General features: G+C 43.0%; 1 protein-coding gene across 1 annotated transcript in view; it reads left to right on the top strand.

The window, feature by feature from the left end:
• Positions 1 to 20,928, top strand: part of DOCK3 (dedicator of cytokinesis 3) — a 294,107-nt gene that overhangs the window by 77,404 nt on the left and 195,775 nt on the right. Inside the window, 2 exon segments of the mRNA XM_042447484.1 lie at positions 8,565 to 8,661; positions 12,374 to 12,522. Coding sequence (XP_042303418.1) covers positions 8,565 to 8,661; positions 12,374 to 12,522 — 246 coding nt within the window.

The raw sequence follows: 20,928 nt of genomic DNA, 5'->3' as shown, positions 1-20,928 counted from the left end.
TGCTCATGTATAGATTGACCTTGTGTGTAAGTCAAGGGTAGGTTTTCGGGACAAAAGTCTAGATTTTATTATGACCCGTGGATAAGTCAAGGGTAAAACTGAAGGGCATGTATCCAGGCTGGGAAGAGGGCTGGGGAGTGAATGTTGCATCTTCCCCGCCAATGCTTTGGGAGCCATCTCCCCTGGTACCCTCTGTACCAACAAAGGCCCTACCAGCACCAGGACTGCCACTGTCAGCCTCAGGACCAGCCTCGACAACACCACCCATCACAGTCCTCTTCTTCTTTGGCCACCCAACCTCGGTACCATCAAGCCTACCACAAGGACACCGAGCAAGGAAAGAAGAGGCTGTGAGATGGGGTGGTGTCAACACTCTCTTCGGGGACAGACTCAGGCACTTTTTAAATACCTGGACCTCTATTACTTCTGCTTGTGGGTTCTCAATATCATCTCTTGAGGTTATGCCCTTGAGTTCAAAGAGTTGAAACCAAGAAAAATGACACTAACAAATGCAGTCCCCTCAGTTTATTTTTGTTTAAATAAATACAACTTGTTTGAACTTTACAATTGGTGTCATGACACTCCCTCCTCCACTGACCGAAGCTTGTCAGTCTAACCCATTTGTGTGAATCGCAGAGATCAAAAAGAAGGATGACAGGTTGCTTACTTGTAACTGTATTTCTTACTTGTAACTGTATTTCTTCAAGTGTGTATCTGTGAATACACACAAATCCCACCCATCCTACCCTCAGTCCTGTCCAGCTCATTGCTAAATTCTCTCTGTCACTGCTATGCAGTGTGTCTTATGGAACTGGGGGAAGAGCAGGAACATTAGGGGCTATATAAGGGGGGCGGAGCTACCACCAAAAATTTTTGCCCACTGATTCCAGAAATTTCCAAGCTTTGCTGCATAGGTGAAGAATAAACCGTTTGTGTGTATTTGCAGATGACCACTCAAAGAAATACTATTAAAGGTAAGCAACCTGTCCATATCGCTTCTGTGTCTCCACCCTCCAGTGTATGCACTCCCCTGTGTGTGTACACCAAGTGCATTACCACACTTCTTGTATGGCTTTGCCGGCTATACATCCTTTTCTTTCCGTGCTGGATGACTGGCTGCTTGGCTGTATCACATGCGAGCAAATATTCTCAGTTGTTTCTGCACGTGGCTGCTCCACAAATTCTGGAGTTCATACTGATCATGAGGAATCCCTCCTCCTCTGTCCTTCTAATAATAATATAATAAAATTTTATTTAGATTTCCTGCTTCTCCCGAGGGATCGAAGTGGGATTACAACAAGAAATACAGTAATACAGTGTCTAAAATACATGTCTAAAATACAATCTCTAAAACTACAGCAATAAAATCAATAACTGGGGATAAACCATTCTTCTTTATAAAAGATCTGGGGGGTAGGCTTGCCAGAAGAGCTCCGTCTTTAATGCCTTCTTATCTAAAGGTAGATATGAGGCGGATCTCTACCGGAAGGTTGTTCCAAAGCATGGGCCCGAAATCTAATTGGCAGCCAGTGTAAAGATTTTAGAAGAGGTGTTATATGGTCTAATCTGGAAGTTCCAGTAACCAATCTGGCTGCTTCATTTTGAATTAGTTGAAGCTTCCGAACTTGGTACAAAGGTAGCCCCATGTAGAGCGCATTACAGAAATCTAAACGGGAGATTCCCAGTGCATGTACCACTGTTTCAAGGTCCTTCCTGTCCAGGTAGGGACACAGTTGGTGTATCAGCTGAAGCTGGTATCAAGCACTCCTGGCCATCGCATCTACTTGAGATGACAACTGTAGCAATGAGTCCAGGAGTACTCCCAGACTGCAAACTTTGTCCTTTAGGGGAAGTGTGACCCCGTCCAGGACAGGATTGCAAATCTCCATCCCTGGACCAGGAGAACCTATCACAAATACCTCTGTTTTTTCTGGATTCAGCTTGAGTTTGTTTTCCCTCATCCAGCCCATTACTGACTCTAGGCAGGCATCCAGAGGAGAAATTCCGTCCTCAGTCACTGTACCAGTCAGAGACATGGAGAGGTAGATAGGAGTGTCATCAGCATATTGATAACACCGTGCTCCATGTCTCTGGATGATCTCTCCCAGTGGCTTCATGTAAATGTTAAATAGCATGGGGGACAGAATGGCACCCTGTGGAACGCCAGATGTCAGCTCTCTTTTGCGAGAGTAACTGTCCCCCAGCCTCACTATCTGGAGTCTGCCCGAGAGGTAGGAGTGGAACCACTGGAGCGGAGTGCCTCCAGTGCCTAACTCCCTCAGGCGCTCCAGAAGGATACCATGGTCGATGGTATCGAAGGCCGCTGAGATGTCCAAGAGCACCAGCAGGGTCACACTTCCCCTCTCGATACCCAGATGGAGATCATCGACCAAGGCGACCATGGCCATCTCAACTCCATATCCCGCTCTAAAGCCAGTTTGAAATGGGTCTAGATAATCGGCTTTATCCAAGATGGCTTGGAGTTGGAAGGCAACTGCCCTCTCGATCACCTTGCCCAAGAATGGTAATAAAGAGACAGGTCTATAGTTGTTCCTCAGCAGGGGTCCAGGGAAGGTTTCTTTAAGAGAGGTTTTACTATAGCTAATTTTAGTGAAGATGGAAATCTACCCTCCCGGAAGGATGCATTTATTATCAAGTGGAGTGATGTTTTTATTGCATCACCTCCCTGGATGGTCAACCAAGATGGGCAAGGATCAAGAGGACATGTCGCCTTCCTTACAGATCCAAGGAGCTTGTCCACGTCATCGGTATTTACAAATTCAAGGTGAACCAGTATAATCCAATTTGCAGAGTCACTGTACATCTCTCTTGAAGATTCTGCTATAATGCCAGCATCAAGATCAGCCCTTATCTGAGAGATTTTATCAGCAAAGAAGTCATTAAAAGCATCAGAGCAGGCTATAGTTGGTTCTACTAAAGGGTTCAGGATGGGAGGCAGTTGCATTAACTCTTTAACCACCTTGAACAGCTCTGCTGGACGAGACTCCGCTGATGCAATTCGTGCAGCACAGAACGAGTTTTTTGTCAGATAAGCATTTGTGTTTCCGCCAGCAGCGCTCTAGTCGTTGCACAGCCTGCTTCATTTTACGAAGATCTTCCGTATACCAGGATTTTTTATTTGGAGCGGGCTGGAAAGAACGCTCGGGAGCTATAGTGTCTATGGCCCTGGTAAGATAGTTATTCCAGGTATCAACCAGGGCTTCGACAGAATCGCCATTATTCCCAACCATAAAACCCTCTAGGGCATCCTGGAACCTTTTGGGTTCCATCAGCCTTCAAGGGCGGACCATTCTAATGGGTCCTCCACCCCTGAGGTGGATCTGAGTGGTAACCTTGAGTCCCACCTTGACCAGAAAATGATCCGTCTATGACAGGGCAGAGGTGCAAGTTACCTCTGCCCACGGATATTCCTGTTCCATACTAAAAACCACATTGAGTGTATTACCAGCACAATGTGTAGTACCCGAGACTAATTGGAACAGGTCCATGGTAGTCATGGTATTCATGAACTCCCGAGCTGCACCTGATGGATCTGATGAGCTGGCCCTGAAGGGGATGTTGAGGTCCTCCAGGACCAGAAGCCTGGGAGACTCCAACACCAGCTCCGAGACCAGCTGTGTCAGCTCAGCCAGGCAGTCTGTTAGACAATGGGGTGGACGGTAGACCAGCAGAATCCCCAGACTGTCCCAAGCCTTCAGAGTCAGGTGAATACACTTGATGTGCTTTGTTTTCTGGATAGGTCTCCTAGTCAGGGTGAAGATAGATTTATGGACCAAGGCTGTTCTTCCCCCTCACCCACTTTCCCTCATTTGCTCCTTAACGGTATAACCTGCTGGGAGGGCCTTAGACCAGGTCACACTGCTATCCTCTCCCAGCCAGGTTTCCGTAAGGCGAGCCAGGTCGGCATTCTCCTCCTCCAGCAAATCATAGATTATATGAGATTTGTTCCTCACTGACCTGGTGTTACATAGGAGCAAAGTAAGGATCTGTGGTATGGTTGGGATGAACCTCTTTTGGGCTAACAGGGTGGATGGAAGATGGGATAGATTTCAGGCATCGTTCTCGTCTTCCCTTACATTTCATTTCCACCCTGTTAACGCTATATCTCCCATTGCCCCACACTACTCCAATTGGGACTGCAAATCCAGAATCCACGATCTCACAATTCCCCCCACTTTCAACACCTATTCCCCTCCCACTCCCATTATTTTCCATTGGTTGCTGAGATAACGACAATATCAATATGCCAAGAATATCCCTATTCATAATTCCAATCTATCCTCTAATTCCCAGTTCACTCCAATAGGATCAGATGATCAACCTAATTGTGCCAGCGTTTAGTTCTTTGGAGATGTAGCCAGCAAGCTGGTTTTGAAGGGAGCCGCTCTCACATGGCCCCTCCCCTTCCCCAGTCACCTCAGCTGCTCTAATTGATATTATTAATTGGCACTATACCAGATTCTGTGTTGAGTTTGTTTTTCCTATTATACAGCACTCTTTGAAGGGCTACTCTTCACTGTAAATGCATCAAAGAATTGTTTATAGGCAGATAGGCAGCTGACACTGTTTTTACACCCTCCATCATGTTGTTTACACCCTCTGCCAGGCTTTGGGGGTGGATTTTTCCAACCTCCTCTCTGTTGTGCTTCAATCCTCAGCCTGGCATAAAGGACTTCAGGATATTTTGTTGTGGTTTTGGAGATGCCATGTTTGGGTCCCCAACCAGTAGTGTCAGTAATTACCAACATGGCACTACATGACAGGTATGAATTTTGCAAGTGGTCACAGGGGGGAAGGGGCTTCCTACATTGATGATTTTGAGTCTGACAATCTGGAATCCTTTTGGTCTTGTGATGAGATAGTTCTGATGTTTATAGACATCTTTATTGTTATCTTTTACCTGAATCAATAGTTGTGTGCATTTTCAAACATCCTTTTCTATCTCTTGATAAAATTGTGGGATTGATGCATCCCATAAAGCATACTGCCATTTTACATCCACCTACTTGAACTTGGCAACATTCTTGTAGATGCCTGGAAATGAACACTTGTGTCCTGTCACAGGGGCACTCTTTAGATCGACTTTAGAAATAGGATGGGCCAACAATACTGTATACTTGTACATGTTATCTCATGACAGGCAGTGCATGCTTTTCTGCTCAAGAGCCCTTGAAGGATGGGCTATCTAAGCGATGCATGTCCTGTTTTGCTGGACATCTTACATATTGTACAATTTGATCATCTGGATTAGCCAAGTGATTGTGGTTATCTCTCTCCTGCATAATTCTAGAAGTAATTAATGGAGACCCCTTCCAAATCCAAGCCTGTTTGCACTCTCTGTTGACAGGGTGAGCTATCTAGATCTCCAACCAATCAAGTCCACTGTGTGGAAGTTCTCTTATTTCTTTTGCTGGTCTTTGCTAGGTATATCATTGCTGAGATCAGAGGCCATTATCTTACTGTTCTTACACCAATAAGTGCATCAAGTTCTCAAAATAGTTTTTGGCTTCAAGGAATCTCTCCAACAATGCCACAGTCACTCAGGTGTTGGACTTTCTGATGACCTTATCCAGTTGTGGTCCCTGTCTTAAATGTTGCTTTGCAGACATATCATGGCATTTCTAGTGAGTTGGTGAGCCTTCTTATTTATTGAATCCATGAATCGGGCAATTATTGAGTTGTTGAAGGGCTTTACACTCTCTTGGATTGTGTGTGTTTCTTTTAATGATCTAAGAGACATTGGAAAGCAATAGCTTCTACCTTCATATCACACACCTGGTGGATAGCCTTTCTGTTGGTGATCATCATTGCTAACAGAGATGTGAAGCTACACACTTTACAAGGGGATCAACCTCACCTTCACTAGACCAGATATTTCCTTCTTTCAGTTGGTCCCGTCTTCTATTCATCTCAAACAGGACTTTTTCTCCACCAGTATTATTCTTTAACTGCCTGAATGTTCATAAGGTGCTAACCTCCAGAGTTATTTCCTCCTTCACTCGCCTATGATTTAGGGATGGCCTGTGTCTACACAGCACCTTTATAAATGGATTACAGCAACTATTCATATGGCATATGAGCTAGTAGGCAAGCCAGTTTACGCCCAAGTGAAAAGACTTTCAACTAAGGTGATTGCAGTGCCGACTACATTCCTGAATGAGATTCCTGTGGATGAGAACTGCAGAGTTGCAAGATGATCTGGACTGCTTATTTTGTATATCACTGTGCCCTGGACTCAGAGTCACAGATGGAGGTGGCATTTGGGAAGGCTGTACTTTTCTCCTGCATGGCATGACACTCCCTTGTCCTATGGTTAATAGCTTGTTGGTCTCCCATTTGTGTTATTTACAGAGACCATGAAAAAGGATAGGTTGCTTACCTGTAACTGTATTTCTGTGAGTGGTCATCTGTGAAATTGCACAATCCTGCCCATCCTCACCTTGTTCCTATGAGGAACAACTTAGGGAGCTGGGGATGTTTAGCCTGGAGAAGAGAAGATTAAGAGGTGATATGATAGCCCTGTTTAAATATTTGAAGGGATGTCATATTGAAGAGGGAGCAAGTTTGTTTTCTGCTACTCCAGAGACTAGGACCCGGAGCAATGGATGCAAGCTCCAGGAAAAGAGATTCCACCTCAACATTAGGAGGAACTTCCTGACAGTAAGGGCTGTTTGACAGTGGAACAAACTCCCTCAGAGTGTAGAGGAGTCTCCTTCCTTGGAGGTCTTTAAGCAGAGGCTGGATGGCCATCTGTCGGGGATGCTTTGATTGAGAGTTCCTGCATGGCAGGGGGTTGGACTGAATGGCCCTTGTGGTCCCTTCCAACTCTATTATTCTATGGTTCTATGATTCTATGGTAGGTTGCTTGGTAAGTGGGCAGAGCTACGACCAAAACTCATCTGTAATAGCTCTAGAAGCTTCTCAAAATGCACTGCACAGGCACAGGATAACCCATTTGTGTGATTTTACTACTTGAAGAAATACAGGTACAGGTAATCAACCTGTTTTCCTTTAGTTTGAAACTATCACTCCATATCCTAGTCTCTAGAGCAGCAGAAAACAAGCTTGCTTTTGCCTCAGTATGACATCCCTTCAAATATTTCAACAGGGCTATCATGTCATGTTTTAACATTCTCTTCCCCAGGCTAAACATACCCAGCTCCCTAAGCTGCTCCTGATTTCCCAACCTTTCACAATTTTGATCACCTTCCTCTGGACATGCACCAGCTTGTCAACATCCTTCTTGAATTGGGTGCTCAGAACTGAACACAGTATTCCAGGTGAAGTCCAACAAAAGCAGAATGGAGTGGTACTATTACTTCCCTTGATCTAGGAACTACACTCGTATTGATGCAGCTTAGAATCATACTACCTTTTTTAACTGTTGCATCCCACTGCTTGACTCTTGATCAGTCACCAATGTGATGTTCAATTAGTATTACTCATCTCAGTGAGCCAACCCAAAAGTTGATGATACTGAACACTGTTGAGAGATCCATCAGAAGCAACAGGGATATATTCTCTCTTTCCAATTTCTGGTGTAGATCCTCCACCAAAGTGACTAAAACTGAACAAGCAAAACAAAACAAGATGAAACAAATACAAAGACCTACCTATTTTGATCCTCCCCCCCCCGCCCTGAGCCACTAATTATATATATAAAAAACAATTATACTTTATTAACAGGAGTTGAACATTACAAAACAGATTGATTATTTGATACATTTAAAACACATCTCACACACTTAGACTCTTAAACCCCACTCATTAATTCCTAAACATCACTGACTGGCTCAGCCCTAATTTTCAGTCACTCACTCTGCTCCCTTCTCCACCAAATACAGTGGGCCCTCGGTATCCATGTGGGTTTGGTTCCAGAAACCCCATGGATACAAAAACCTGTGGATTCTCAAGTCAGTATTAAACATTTAAAATTACCTGGGTGACAAGGTCTGGGCAACAGGAAGGCAGGAACTCCTTAGACTATTTTACACTGAATAGAAAGTGCTATACTGATGCCTCTGTTCTTGGACCTTGAAAGATGCAAGTTTCACATATGGGGTATGGAATGTACCCTGCCCCCTCCCCACAAAAGCTGTTTTAGGCCTAGGAAAGACCTTTTTCCAACAGGAAGTGATCTAAAAGCTAACTTTTACATCATGTCAAGTTGGGGAAAAGGCCTCTCTTGTTTCTAAAATGACCTAGAGAGGACTAAAAACATGGTCCTTTTATCCGCATGGGACAGAAAAGCATTTTTCTGGGAGTATGTGTTTAGGAGAGATAGCATAAAACTGGGCTTTGTATGAACTAAGTATATGTGGTGGAATGAGTATTCAGGAAAAGTGGTCTCCTTCAGATACAGTGTTTTGTACTGAATGACATGGCAAATAAATTTATATGAAATAAAAATGTCTGCATATATATGACTATATAACTTGACTACTTCTTTTAAAACAAGGGGATTAATGATGATGTAGAACATCTTTTGAAAATATGTTACAACCATTACAAAATATTCACGAAAGGTTTTATAATATTTACAGGCAATATGAAACAGTTGTTCCACTTGAAGACACTGTTATCACTGAAGTAACAGCAACTCTTCAGGAATGGGCTGTTCTTTGGAAGCAGTTATATGTGGTAAGTGCGTTGTTGTTGTTGTTGTTATCCTGCCTTCCTCCTGGTACAGGGATTCAAGTGCATTAAAAACTGAGGGCCAGTTTCTTTGTTTGGAAAAGGGAAGAGGGCATTGGGATTTTGTAACTTTTAAAATAACCTGTTTGGTGGCAAAATAAAAAGTATTATATGGAGGGAGGGGGAAGCAGCCCAGGGAGCAGTCATTATGATAGTGATGGGCAAAAGGGGCTATGGTGTTGGGTGACATTATTATTATCATGGTAGAAGGGAGAGCCACAGGGTGTTATGTACCCCCAAGCTATCCTCTGCTTCAAATCGTCTGGATAGCCTTAGTAACAGACCCCAGGCTGAAAATGTTGCTACACAGTGCCAGGTTGGTGAATGGAAAAATATCCTTGATCCAGGACTTGATCCTAGATGTGCATACCGGCCTGGCTTGTATTAGGAAGATCTGGCTGGATGAAGCTGGTGGAGTTAATCTCTGCCAGCTTTGTTGACCTGGGTTTTGGTACAGTTGCAGGCAAGGCACGGGAGAGCAGAGGTAGAATGGCAGTTGTCTATTGGGATTCTGTCTCCCTTACCAGATGCCCTGTCCCACAGTCTGCTGGGTTTGAGTGTGTGCTTTTGAAGGTGGGTGGCCATGACAGAATAGGGATTCTGTTGGTGTATTGCCCAACCTGCTGTTTAATAGTCTCCATTCCTGGGCTGGCTTAGTTGGTCAGTGTTCTCTTTTCTTGTTGTTCTGGGGGGTTTTAACATTCACTGTTCTTGATCCTGGACTTGGATTGTTCTGTCAGGAGCAGCTCAGGATTACCATGATAACCATGGGGCTGTTCCAAGTAATATGTAGTGCTACCCATGCTGTAGCATATACTGTAGTGAGATGACAGTGATCTGGATGTGGATGAGCTTTCTATAGTTCCATTGTCATGGACTGATCACTAACATGTGGGGTTTAAACTCACTGTACCTTGGAGCCTCTGCAGGGTTTTTGGATAACCTAGATTATTTAGATCCATTTCAATCTGGCTTCAGGCCTGGTTAGAGGATGGAGACATTTTTGGTTGCCTTGCCAGATTACCTACTGAAAGAACTGGACATTGGGAGTATGTTCTTATTCATTCTGCTCAACCTCTCACTGAGATGTATTATCTTCTACATGAAACTGATGGGAGAGGTCCTATACATTTATAATGGGAGAGGTCCTATACAGTATGCTAATGACACTCAACTCTACCTTTCCGTTTCCATCTGATTCCAAGGAAGCTGTCTTGGTACTGAACCTATGTCAATCATCAGTATTGGAATGGATGAGGGCACCCAAATTGAAACGTAATCCAGACAAGATAGAGGTGCTCCTGGACAGTCAATAGGCAGATCAAAGAGTAGAGATGCCTGTGCTAGAGGGATTGCATTCCCTCTGAAATTTCAGGCTCGCAGCTTGGGTGTTCTCGATTCATCTCTGAGCCTTGATGTCCAGGTTTCGTGAGTGTACAGGAGTGCATTTGCACAGCTAAAACTAGTATGCCAGCTGCACATATTCCTTGAGGTGTCACAGCTGGCTATTGTGGTAATGCACATCTTGATTACATCCCATTTGGACTACTGTAACACACTCTGCATGGAGATTCCTTTGGAAACTATTTGGAAACCTCAGTGAGTCTAAAATGCTGAGAGAGAGAGGGAGGGAGGGAGGGAGGGAGAGCTTTTTCAGTGGTTGCTCCCACCCTTTGGAACTCCCTTCTTTGGGAGGCTAGGCTGTCTTCCTCCCTGGCTTCCTTTCATCAGCAGGTAAAGACATTTTTGTTCAAGCAGACTTTTAAAGAGTATGCAGGGAAGATTCTTATGGAGATGTGTATTTATTAAGTGTTGTATGGGTTTTAAAATGATTGTATATCATGTAATGTGGAATTTTTTTTAATTGTTGGATGTTTTAAAATTTTTATTTGAAATTGATCCTTTTTAGAAGCCACCTTGGGTCCCACTCTGGGAGAAAGGTGGCATTTAAATGAAATAACTAAGATAAATGTAATATTATTTTTAAGTGATAATGATGTAATCACCAGATATGATTTAGTGACATAACAGGAGGCTTGTAAGTAAGTCACTGACTAGCTTTTGGCAGTTGTGCTTTCGATGAAGTGCAGCAAGGATATATTTAGTTTATTACTTTGTAATAACTTTTGTGAAATTGATATTAGCTCTTCCGTAGTTATGTTTTATGCTAGAGCATAGGTTCAAAGCTGCTGTTCAACTGTTTTAATGTCCATCTTGATGCCAGCTGTCATGACACAATGGTGTGATCAAAGTAGTTTAATTCATGTCCCATTTATCATTAATTTCAAAATAGCTCTTTTCAAGTCATTAGGTTCTGCAAATGCTGGAAGTAAGAAGGTATGGTTTGGGGTGCACCTATACTGTAGAAATAGTGTGGTTTGACACCACTTTAAGTGCTGCAGCTCCATCCTGTGGAATCCTGAGATTTATAGTTTTACACGGTCTTTAGCCTTTAGACTTCTCTGCCAAAGAGTACTGGTGCTTCACAAAACTACAAATTCCACGATTTTTTGGGATGGAACAATGCCAGTTAATAAGGTGTTAAAATGCAGTATTTTTATTGTGTAGATGCACCCTTGTTGTGTAACTCGAACATTTGCAGTATAGGATTAAAAAAATACTGTACATTCCATATACTGTTCTAAATTAAGAAAGATTTGGCGTGAAAGATTTGAATCGCAGAACCATGGCGTTGGAAGCAACCAAAGGGCCATCCAGTCCAACCCCCTGCCCTGCAGAAATACACAATCAAAGCACTCCTGACAGATGGCCACTGTTTAAAAATCTGTAGAGACAAACTCCACCACTCTCCAAAACAGCATATTCCACTGTGGAACAGCTCTTACTATCAGGAAATTCTTCCTAATGTTAAGTGTAATATCTTTTCTTGTAGTTTGAATCCATCACTCCATGTCCTAGTGACAATTTCTGTAGTCTAAACCTTTATTACTTGTCCTCTCTTTCCCCTTACCTGCAACACACACCTTCAACCGAGGGTGATACTGCATGGAATCAGCAAAGTAGAATCTAGTCCAGAGAAGCTTGTGGTGTTTGAAAAACTTCAAAACGGTGGTCTTTATGGTTGGGCTTGGATAAAGAAATTACATGTGCTAGTACTATCATGTTGTGCTAGGCAGGCTAACTGAATTCTCTTTTCCCTCTCCAACTTGATACATTACTCTAGACCAGGGGTTCCCAACCTGTGCTCTGAGGAGCCCTTAGGGCTCCATATGTACTTCCCAGGTGCTCTACGGCTGCTCCAGGAAAATGAAACTTGTATGTCTTACAAGTTAATGGTATTTAGGAGTATATATAAGAACACCATTAACTTGTAAGACATGGGGTAGACCTCTTAGGGGCTCCTCCATAGACATAAATGTTCCACGAGTCAAAAAGGTTGGGAACCTTTGCTCTAGACACTTCCTCAGTCTTCAGGAGTAGTTTTGGAGAAAATCCTGTGGTGTCATGGAAATTCCCTCAGTCTTGATTCAGCCATTTGGATAGACTTATACATCTACTCTAGAAATGAATAACTTTGATGTAAAGTTATCCACACACGAACTTAACGCTTTTTTAAAATGTAGTACAGTTTTTAATCATGTAACTAAACTTTAATTTTTCTCACTCTCTTTCTCTCCCAACCATAAAATCTTCACAGAAACATAAAATAGATCTCTTCTACAAACTGCGTCATGTCATGAATGAACTGATAGATCTTCGCAGACAGCTGCTGTCTGGGCATTTGACCCAGGACCAAGTACGAGAAGTAAAAAGACACCTCACTGTGCGATTGGACTGGGGCAATGAGTAAGTATAGCTGTAATTTTGCTTTAATGAATTCAGAGTAGTTATATAACATAAAAAGAAAGCAGTTTGAACGTGCTTCCTGGAAGACCAGTTGAAAATCTGAAAAATTGGAAATCATCTATGATTTTTTTTTTTGAGCAAGCAGAAATCTAATGATGTAATCATTTATGGTTATAGTTACTAGTAATCTCATTAAGTTTATTTACTTGGTTTTGTAATGGTACAATAATACATTTCTGTTTTAGATTTCTCTCTCTCTCTCTCTCTCTCTCTCTCTCTCTCTTATTACAGTCTGGATTGGGAGGGCTTTTTTTAAATGCATGAAAAATAGAGGGAACTTTCCTGTGACTAGAGCGGTGAGTGATAGGACCCAGGAAGAGCAGCCTTGGCAGCAGCATCTGCCTATACATTGTTGGGCTGTCCAAATTCCTCTATGCAGCATTGTGTCTCTCTGCACCCACAAATACTGCACCATTTTCTTTTATATAAGAAACCTGATTTTAGAATATTTGCTGGCCACCCACTTCTGGCTTGTGAACAGACAACCATGGGCCGATACACACTATTGTTGTGGAAAAAGAGCCACCTGTGAGCCTCTCTCATTGAGCCACCTGTGAGCCTCTCTCCCTTCGGCTTGATAGAGCAGAAGAATGAGAGGGGACCAAAGTCAGATGAAAAACACAGTTTATTGCTGGCAATCCCAAAAGGGAATAGTTTCCAAAGATTTTGGGAACCTTGTTCTGAGTAAAATCGCAGGATTTATAGGAGTTCAAACAAAGAAGCCTCTTCCATACATTCTATTGGTTGTTTCAAAATTTAAACATATAGAACTTTCTTGCAATCAGAGCAAAGATACATGAATATATTAAAATATACTTAAGGCACATTTGGTTACATTATTTTCTTTTATCACCTATGTGTTAATTTGCCCCCCTTCCCCTGCCAGGGATGCTCCCAGGGATGTTGCTCTCTTATCTCTGATTTATTATGGCTCATTAGAGAAACCAGGCACCAAATGAAGGCTTGGTAGAGTACAGGGTCATTTAGTTCTGTAAACATTCTTGCATCCCTTCATCCTTGATGGGGTCCTAATCTAAATTCCTTTTCCAGTATATAGACAGAGCAAATGCTTTTGTTAGTAGCTTCTAAAATAACTGTGCTTTCTGTTTTACTATAGATTTCTAAGCTAATTATTGATTATTGAAATTCATCTATCTCTCTGTCTTAATTCATTGTATTTTTCATGTATTTTTTTAAATAGTAGGTTTTTTTATATCTCCTCATGCCTCTCTCCATCTGCACCTCTCTACATCATTGTGTATTTTGTGTTTCTATGCCGCCCACAAATACTACATCATTTTATTTTACATAAGGGACTTGATTACTGTAAGATTTTCAGGAGCTCTCCAACCACCCGCTTGTATCTTTGAGGCAGTGATAGTGGCACTCATAGTCATTTCTTCACAAGGAGAAGCAGGCTGCAAAAATATTTCAAAATCCAAATATTCCAAATTCCAAAAAATATGCCAAAATCCAAAGGGGCAGTAGTAGCTATGCCCTGTTCAACTGGGAACCTAGGTCTCAAGATTCCTGTGGTAGGAGTAATTAGGGGTCATTTCAGGCTATCTCATGGAGGGTATTCACTCTCCATCATCCAGGTCAAATCTTGGAGTCAATAGAGCTCCTGATCTGTTTCTTCTGAGAATATCACAATAGCCTGCCAGACTGTGTGCTTGTTCAACACCAGTGAAAGAAAAACTTGCTTGCCCAATTTCAAAATGTGTACAGTCGTCCCTTCATAACCACAGTGGACCCATTCCAGAACCCCCTCCTTGCAGATAAAAAAAATGTGGGACCTCAAGTCCCATTGTCCCCAATGACAGTGTGATGTGCATTTGGCTGCTAGTGTGGCCACACGCACACACTGCCAATGAGAATAAGGCAGTTTGTTGACTGCAGATGCTCAGATTCTGGCATGGCCAACAGCTATGAGGTCAGAATGCAAGGGAAGCCATTGAAATCCATAAACACCTGGACAACTTCAACAGGAAAGAAGAAACCCTTAAAGTAAACAAAGTTTGGCTACTAGTCCTGAAAAAAACCAAAATCTAGACCCAGCCCAGGAAAATGAAAAACACCCAGGTGAGGGGAGTTTCCCAGCAGACATTGGATCATTAATTAAATAGAAACCCATAGGCCTTGCCATTCAACAGCAGAACAATATACAGATGAACATGCAAATTGCTTCCTCTCGACCAACAGTATATATACCACAGTCTCTTCCATACCAACATTCTCTGAAAAGGCCAGCCATGGCTGCTGATGAAATATCAGGGGGGGAAAGCTCTTCTAGAACACAGCCTCATAGCCCCCCAAACCCACAAAAAACTATGGATGCCGGCTGTGAAAGCCTTTGACATCACAGTGCACCCCAATCTTGCAGTTTCCCACCCCATTCTAAAATATATAAGGATGGGAAGAACTACACCTGTGATAGTGGCCTATAACAACCCTTTATTTAAGTTAAGTGCATGCTTTATTTCATTCTTCCATTCTTTTGTAACACATTCTGGCACAAAACATCCATGACTTGGGGATGGGGGAGTAACAGGTATGCATACCGTTCCATTAACTGAATTTTTTTTTTAATTGAAGAGCAAATCCTGCAGTTTTAGGGCAAGCTAGTTTGAAACCCCAAAAAAGGAACTTGCACAATGTGAAAAATGAAATGTGACAAAGAGTGCTGGGTTAGATATTAAGTATTATTCCTCTTAGCTAAAAGAACAAAGCTCTTGAAAAATAAACTGCAAGAATTATACTAAACAATGTTGTTTTCAAATACGTTGCTTAAGTACATAGTTAATGCTTTAATCCCACTAACATAACAATCAGGTCAAGTTAAGTACAACATAGAAATTGATGTTGTACTGTATAAAATTCTAGAGCCTCTTATAAAAATATTTTAAAGCAGCTGTAGCAGAATAATAGTATCTCTCTTTTGAGACATGATTGAAAATATTAGGTATGGTTAGATCTTACTAAAATTAAATAATTTTGTAATGTATTTCAAACTGACATATTAGAGTTTTGTGCCTTGTGTTATACATACTGGGTTGGATCCACACATAGAAGGGGGTGGCTAGAATCTGTATTTTCTACCTTTCCTTTCCTATCATCCCCTACTACCTGAAAATGCTCCCTACAGCATCAGGGCCTCTGTTGAATAGAATGGACTGTGGCATGAATTCTTCATTGGAGACTGGTTGGAAACTGAGGCCTGTTACAGACTGCCAAAATAAAGATGCTTCAAGTCTCTTTGGAGGTATGCTATTTAAATGATGCATGGGTCCTAAGAGTCCGGAGGTCGTGCCAAAACCACACTCCATTCCTAAGCACTGGAGTGCGGCTTTGGTGCAACTTCCGGGTTCTTAGGATGCATGCATCATTTAAACAGCATACCTCCAAAGAGACCCAAAGCAGCATTATTTTGGCAGTCTGTAACAGTTTTCTTCACTAATAAAGGTCTTAAAAATCACAGCCTTTATACAAGGGGTGGAGAACATGTGGCCTGCGTGTTGTGGGACTGAAAATCCTAGTAGCCCTATCCAGCCTAATCTTGATGAGGAATATGTAGGGGTGGCTGTGTTGGCCATTTAGCAAATTCAAACAAAAATCCACCAAACAATGATACCTTTATTGGCTAACTGAAATGCACAATATACTTATTGCAAGTTTTTGAAGCTTCACTGGCTTCTTCATCAAGCAAGATGTTACAAACTAAACAGGAGGGAAAAAATTGAGATTTCTGCATTTTGTTGTTTCTGTCCTTTGTTAAGATGGTATGAGGAGGGTACGTTTTGTAGGCTGGCTCCTCCTTCTTCTGGCCATGTGGCAATTGGGAGTTTAACAAGATCCAGGAAATTTAAAGTCCACCTGCATATCAACAGGACTCTTCTCTTGCAATCCAATATGTCTCCATTCCTGTGAGGCCACAGGCCTCTTGTAGGTAGGGTTGCCATATCCTGGCTGCAAACGGAATTTTCCCGGTTTTGGCGGCACCGGGCCCCTCCCGTCCCGGGTGCTGCCAAAAACCGGGACAACCCCGGTTGCAGCTGGGTTGGCCGCGGCCCACGGGGCCTCGCTGCCCTCCTCCTCCACCGTGCATGGCCGCGCGGAGGAGGCGGAGGAAGAAGAGGGCAGCGAGGCCTGGAGTGGAGAAGGAGAGGTGGAGGTGGCGCCTCCTGCATGCGACCGTGCCACCCTCCCTGCCTCCCCGCGGCCTCCTTCCTGGCCTCTGAGGATGCCTAGGCTTCCACAGAGGCCGGGAAGGAGTGAGGAAACCACCCGCGATCGCGGGCAGCCCCGCGGGCTCCTTCCCGGCCTCTAAGGAGGACTCGGCCCCCTTAGAGGCCGGGAAGGAGAAGGAGGCCGCTCACGATCGCTGCTCCTTCCCAGCCTCTGAGAGGGCCTCGGTCCCCTCAGAGGCCGGGAAGGAGGAGAAGGGCGCCTGTGCGGGCGGCCCCACCGGCTCCTTCCCAGCCTCCGAGGTACTTGACACATTAGAGATGGATAAGATTACTAGATGTTTGAACAAAGAGGCCTCTAGAAGATATCTGGATGACTGGGGAGGAGAAGAGGTAATAGTTGGATTTGCTTAGGAAATATGACTAATAATTATGGTGGTATATAGAAAGATTCATAGAACAACACAGGCTTACCACAGATTAGTGGTAAAATAGACAGAATAAGAAATATGAAAGACAGAAAAGATGAGGTAGAAATGTAGAGGAAAAACAGACAGAAGAAATGTGGAAAAACACTACTCTGATCAATTGAAGAGATAAATCTTAAATGATAAATAAGTAAGATTTAATTATGCCAGTCAGACCAGAGATAAGGAGGTAATTAATACAGTATGAATGGTAATTATCATCGGTATCATAGGTAAGGTTGTTATTTAGTTACAGGAAGCCAAATTGTCTCCAGCAACACCATCTGTGGAACCAGTTATTCACTCCACTATTTTTTCTCTCCCTTTGTGGGCCTTACCCTTGCTGTGGAAGTTATTGTTGCTACCTTCAAGTCATTTCTGACTTATGACTATCCTAAGGCAAACCTATCATTGTGTTTTCTTGGCACGTTCTGTTCAGAGGGGGTTTGCCATTGCCTTCCCCTGAGGCTGAGAGCATGTGACTTGCCCAAGACCACCCAGTGGGTTTTATGGCCCAGCAGGGATTTGAACCCTGGTCTCCAGAGTCATAAATATGGGGGGGGGGATTACATGTGCATCCAGCTTCCTACCCAGAGCCTCATAATCCCTTGTCATATTGTAAAGGCTATGCCTTGCAGTATCATTTGTTCCTGTGTGAACCAAAAGGAAGTGGTAATGGTTAGTGGGCTTGATAAATCTTGTCAGCCTCTCTGTTACATCATAGATTTTTACCCCAGTACACATCCCGAGACATTTTTTGAGACTCAGAAACTACTAATTCGTTATCCCATCAGCAGAGTCCCTAACCATTACCACACATCTCCTCTGAATTTTGTCAGGGGCCAGTCCATGTCCTGAATTTTCACGTTCTCGTGCACATTCTCTCAGGGCTAATACTGCTGCTTTTCTTGCTTCTCTTCATCATTACTGATAAGGGAGAGAGCTTCAAATTGATTCTGTAGCTTCAGACTCACACAATGATCCCCGATCCTTCTACTTCTACATTCACATTTCTCCAACTGTCTATCTCCTGTGTATGGGAACTTACCTCCTCCATAGAGACATTCCCTGTGTGTTCCTCTACCAGGACATTCTTCTCTGCTCTATCCAAAAATTCCTCATACTGTACTGCTTAATATGCTGCAGAGTGAATAAATCAGCCTCGGGTTGCTAAGCTTTCTCTTCCAACAAGGGAACCAACTTGTACTTGGTGCAGGTGAGATAACCTACATCCTTCGGTAAGAACACAAACATACCATTGCTGTTGCAGGTGACTGCAGCAGCTCCCTCACTGTCCATATTCAGTCACTTTAAGTCAGCGCTGAAACAGAGCTCAGGGTCCCCCCCCCCAAAAAAAAACCCTCCTCCACTAAACACTCATGTAAAACACTTGTGTTGATCTCACCTGCTAGCTAAGCTCTGTTCACTGAGTTTCAGAGACTGGGGCTGCAGCTATATAGAGCTAGTGGCTGCTAGCTCCTCTCTCCACCAAGTCTCTTACTCACCTCCTCTGAGCAGAAGCCTCATCTCCTTTAGACCAGGTGCTCAGGACACAGGTACCTGGGGCCACACACAATACAAGAGTAGAATGCTAATGAGCACACAGTCACACCTCCAGTCAGCTCACACAATCAGCCTTGACCCAACAGACACAAGGTTTCCAAACTACAATAGAATAGACACTAATGCACATGCAAGCAAGCCTCCACTAAGCTCAAATACAAAATGACCTTACCCCAACCGATATGCAGCATATATCATAAAAGCCTTTCCTGTATAACATTGAACATCACTTTGCTTGCATGTGAAATCATTGCAATAGTCTGATGGTTATAACAGTCTCTGGTTTTCCTTTTTTGAAGATTGAATGTATGGTGTCTTTTTCCAGTTTATGGGCTTTTGTTTTGTTTTTATTTGTTGGCATATTTTTCTTAGAATTTGATGGCTTCTGTCTCTATAGTTTGAAAGAGTGTTATTAGTATGCTACTTGTTCCCAATGATTTAATTCTTCTGAGTGCTTTGAGAGCTTTCCACTTTTCAGTGGAAAGTTCTTCTACTAAACTTTCTAAATTATGGGTTCAGTGTCCAAATCTTCCTCCTTAAAGGAATCTCTTGTCCTTTCATTTTTATTTCTATATAGTATATTTCTTCTATCATATTTTTATTTTGTCCTGATCATATATTGTGTCCTCTGTTGATCACATAGCTTAGTGGTCCCCAAACTGTGCTCTTTAAGGGATTTGTACGTCAGCTCCCAGAATCTCAGACTATTGGCCAACATGGCTGAGGCTTCTGGGAGCTGAAGTCCAAAATCTCTTAAAGGGCACAATTTGGGGACCACTAATATAGCGGATCCTATTCTCGATTTAAATTTATCCTCTGCTTTTCTCCAGTAGCTGGTTTAGTGCCTTTTGACCTGGGAGTTTCATCTTCTAGCAGTTAAATTAGTCATATTGATTTTTTGGTTTCTGGCTTCATGTGAACTTTGGAGCCAAAATGCCTGAAGGCATGCCACCTGTCATAATCATCTTAAAGGTGAAGGTGAAGCGTAAAGGTTTCCCTTGACATGAATGTCCAGTTATAACCAACTGCAAGGGGTGGTGCTCATCTTCGTTACTAACCCAAAGAGCCAGCATTGTCCAAAACAACTCAATGGTCACGTGGCAAATATTACTGCATGGAATACTGTTACCTTCTGGCCGAAGTGGTACCTGTTTATGTACTTGCATTTGCATACTTTCAAACTGCTAGTTTTGTTGGGGTATGTAGACACGCGGAGTCTAGCAGAGATGATGCACGTAGGCAGATGGTATCTGTGCAAAATTCTGCTCCAAGCTGCACAGCAAAAATCCTCCCACACAGACTGCTGCATCTCTTGGAGAAATGAATTGCTGGGCAGCTGGATTCACTCAACGAAGGCTTTAATCCTGGTCCCAGAGTAAATACAGACTATGTACAGAGTATCAGACTGCTCTGCCTTGAATACTCCCAACTGCTATACAGACTATCAAAGTGCTTCACCAACCAACCAACCAACAACAACCAACCTGGAGATTTTATCTCTTTCCCTTATATAGGTCGTCCCCTTGGGGTCACATGACAGCTATGACTTGCACTATTGAAACCTGGCTGGTTTCATCCCCAGTGCATTTTGCATCAGCCTTCCCATGATTCATAGATTCCAAATTCTGACTTATGATGCCTGCGACTTGAACTGTAGTAACCCTGTTGGCTTTGTCCCAGTTCCCCTAGTGGCCACATCCATGGCATTTTCAGGACCAGAGTACTTTGTGCTCTGACAAGGTTGGCAGAAACTGGGACTAGTGACAGGAACTCCCCCCATCATGCATCACTTGGGCCTCAAACTGTCATCCTTCCAACCTTATGATCATCAGAATCAGCATTTTAACCACTAAGCCATCACATCCCTCATAATCATCTTACCCTTGTATTAAGATATTTGGAGGAGGCCTTTCTCTAAGTACCTTCTGTGGTAATCTTGGACATAACCTTGGCATGTTTGTGCCCAGTGTTAATGGATACCTTTCAGTTTGTGCAGCCAGAGGATGAGGACAGGATCCTTGTAGAGATAAGCCACCACATGTGTCAAGAAGGGCTTATCAAGTAGGCTAGAAGGGAATGGGCTGAGTAGGTGAAGGGGATATTTAATGCCTCTCCACAATAAGAAAATATTC

This window comes from Sceloporus undulatus, chromosome 2 (genome assembly GCF_019175285.1).
Source record: "Sceloporus undulatus isolate JIND9_A2432 ecotype Alabama chromosome 2, SceUnd_v1.1, whole genome shotgun sequence".
In the NCBI taxonomy this organism is placed as follows: domain Eukaryota; kingdom Metazoa; phylum Chordata; class Lepidosauria; order Squamata; family Phrynosomatidae; genus Sceloporus; species Sceloporus undulatus.
This window is presented reverse-complemented; position numbering and strand designations above follow the sequence as displayed.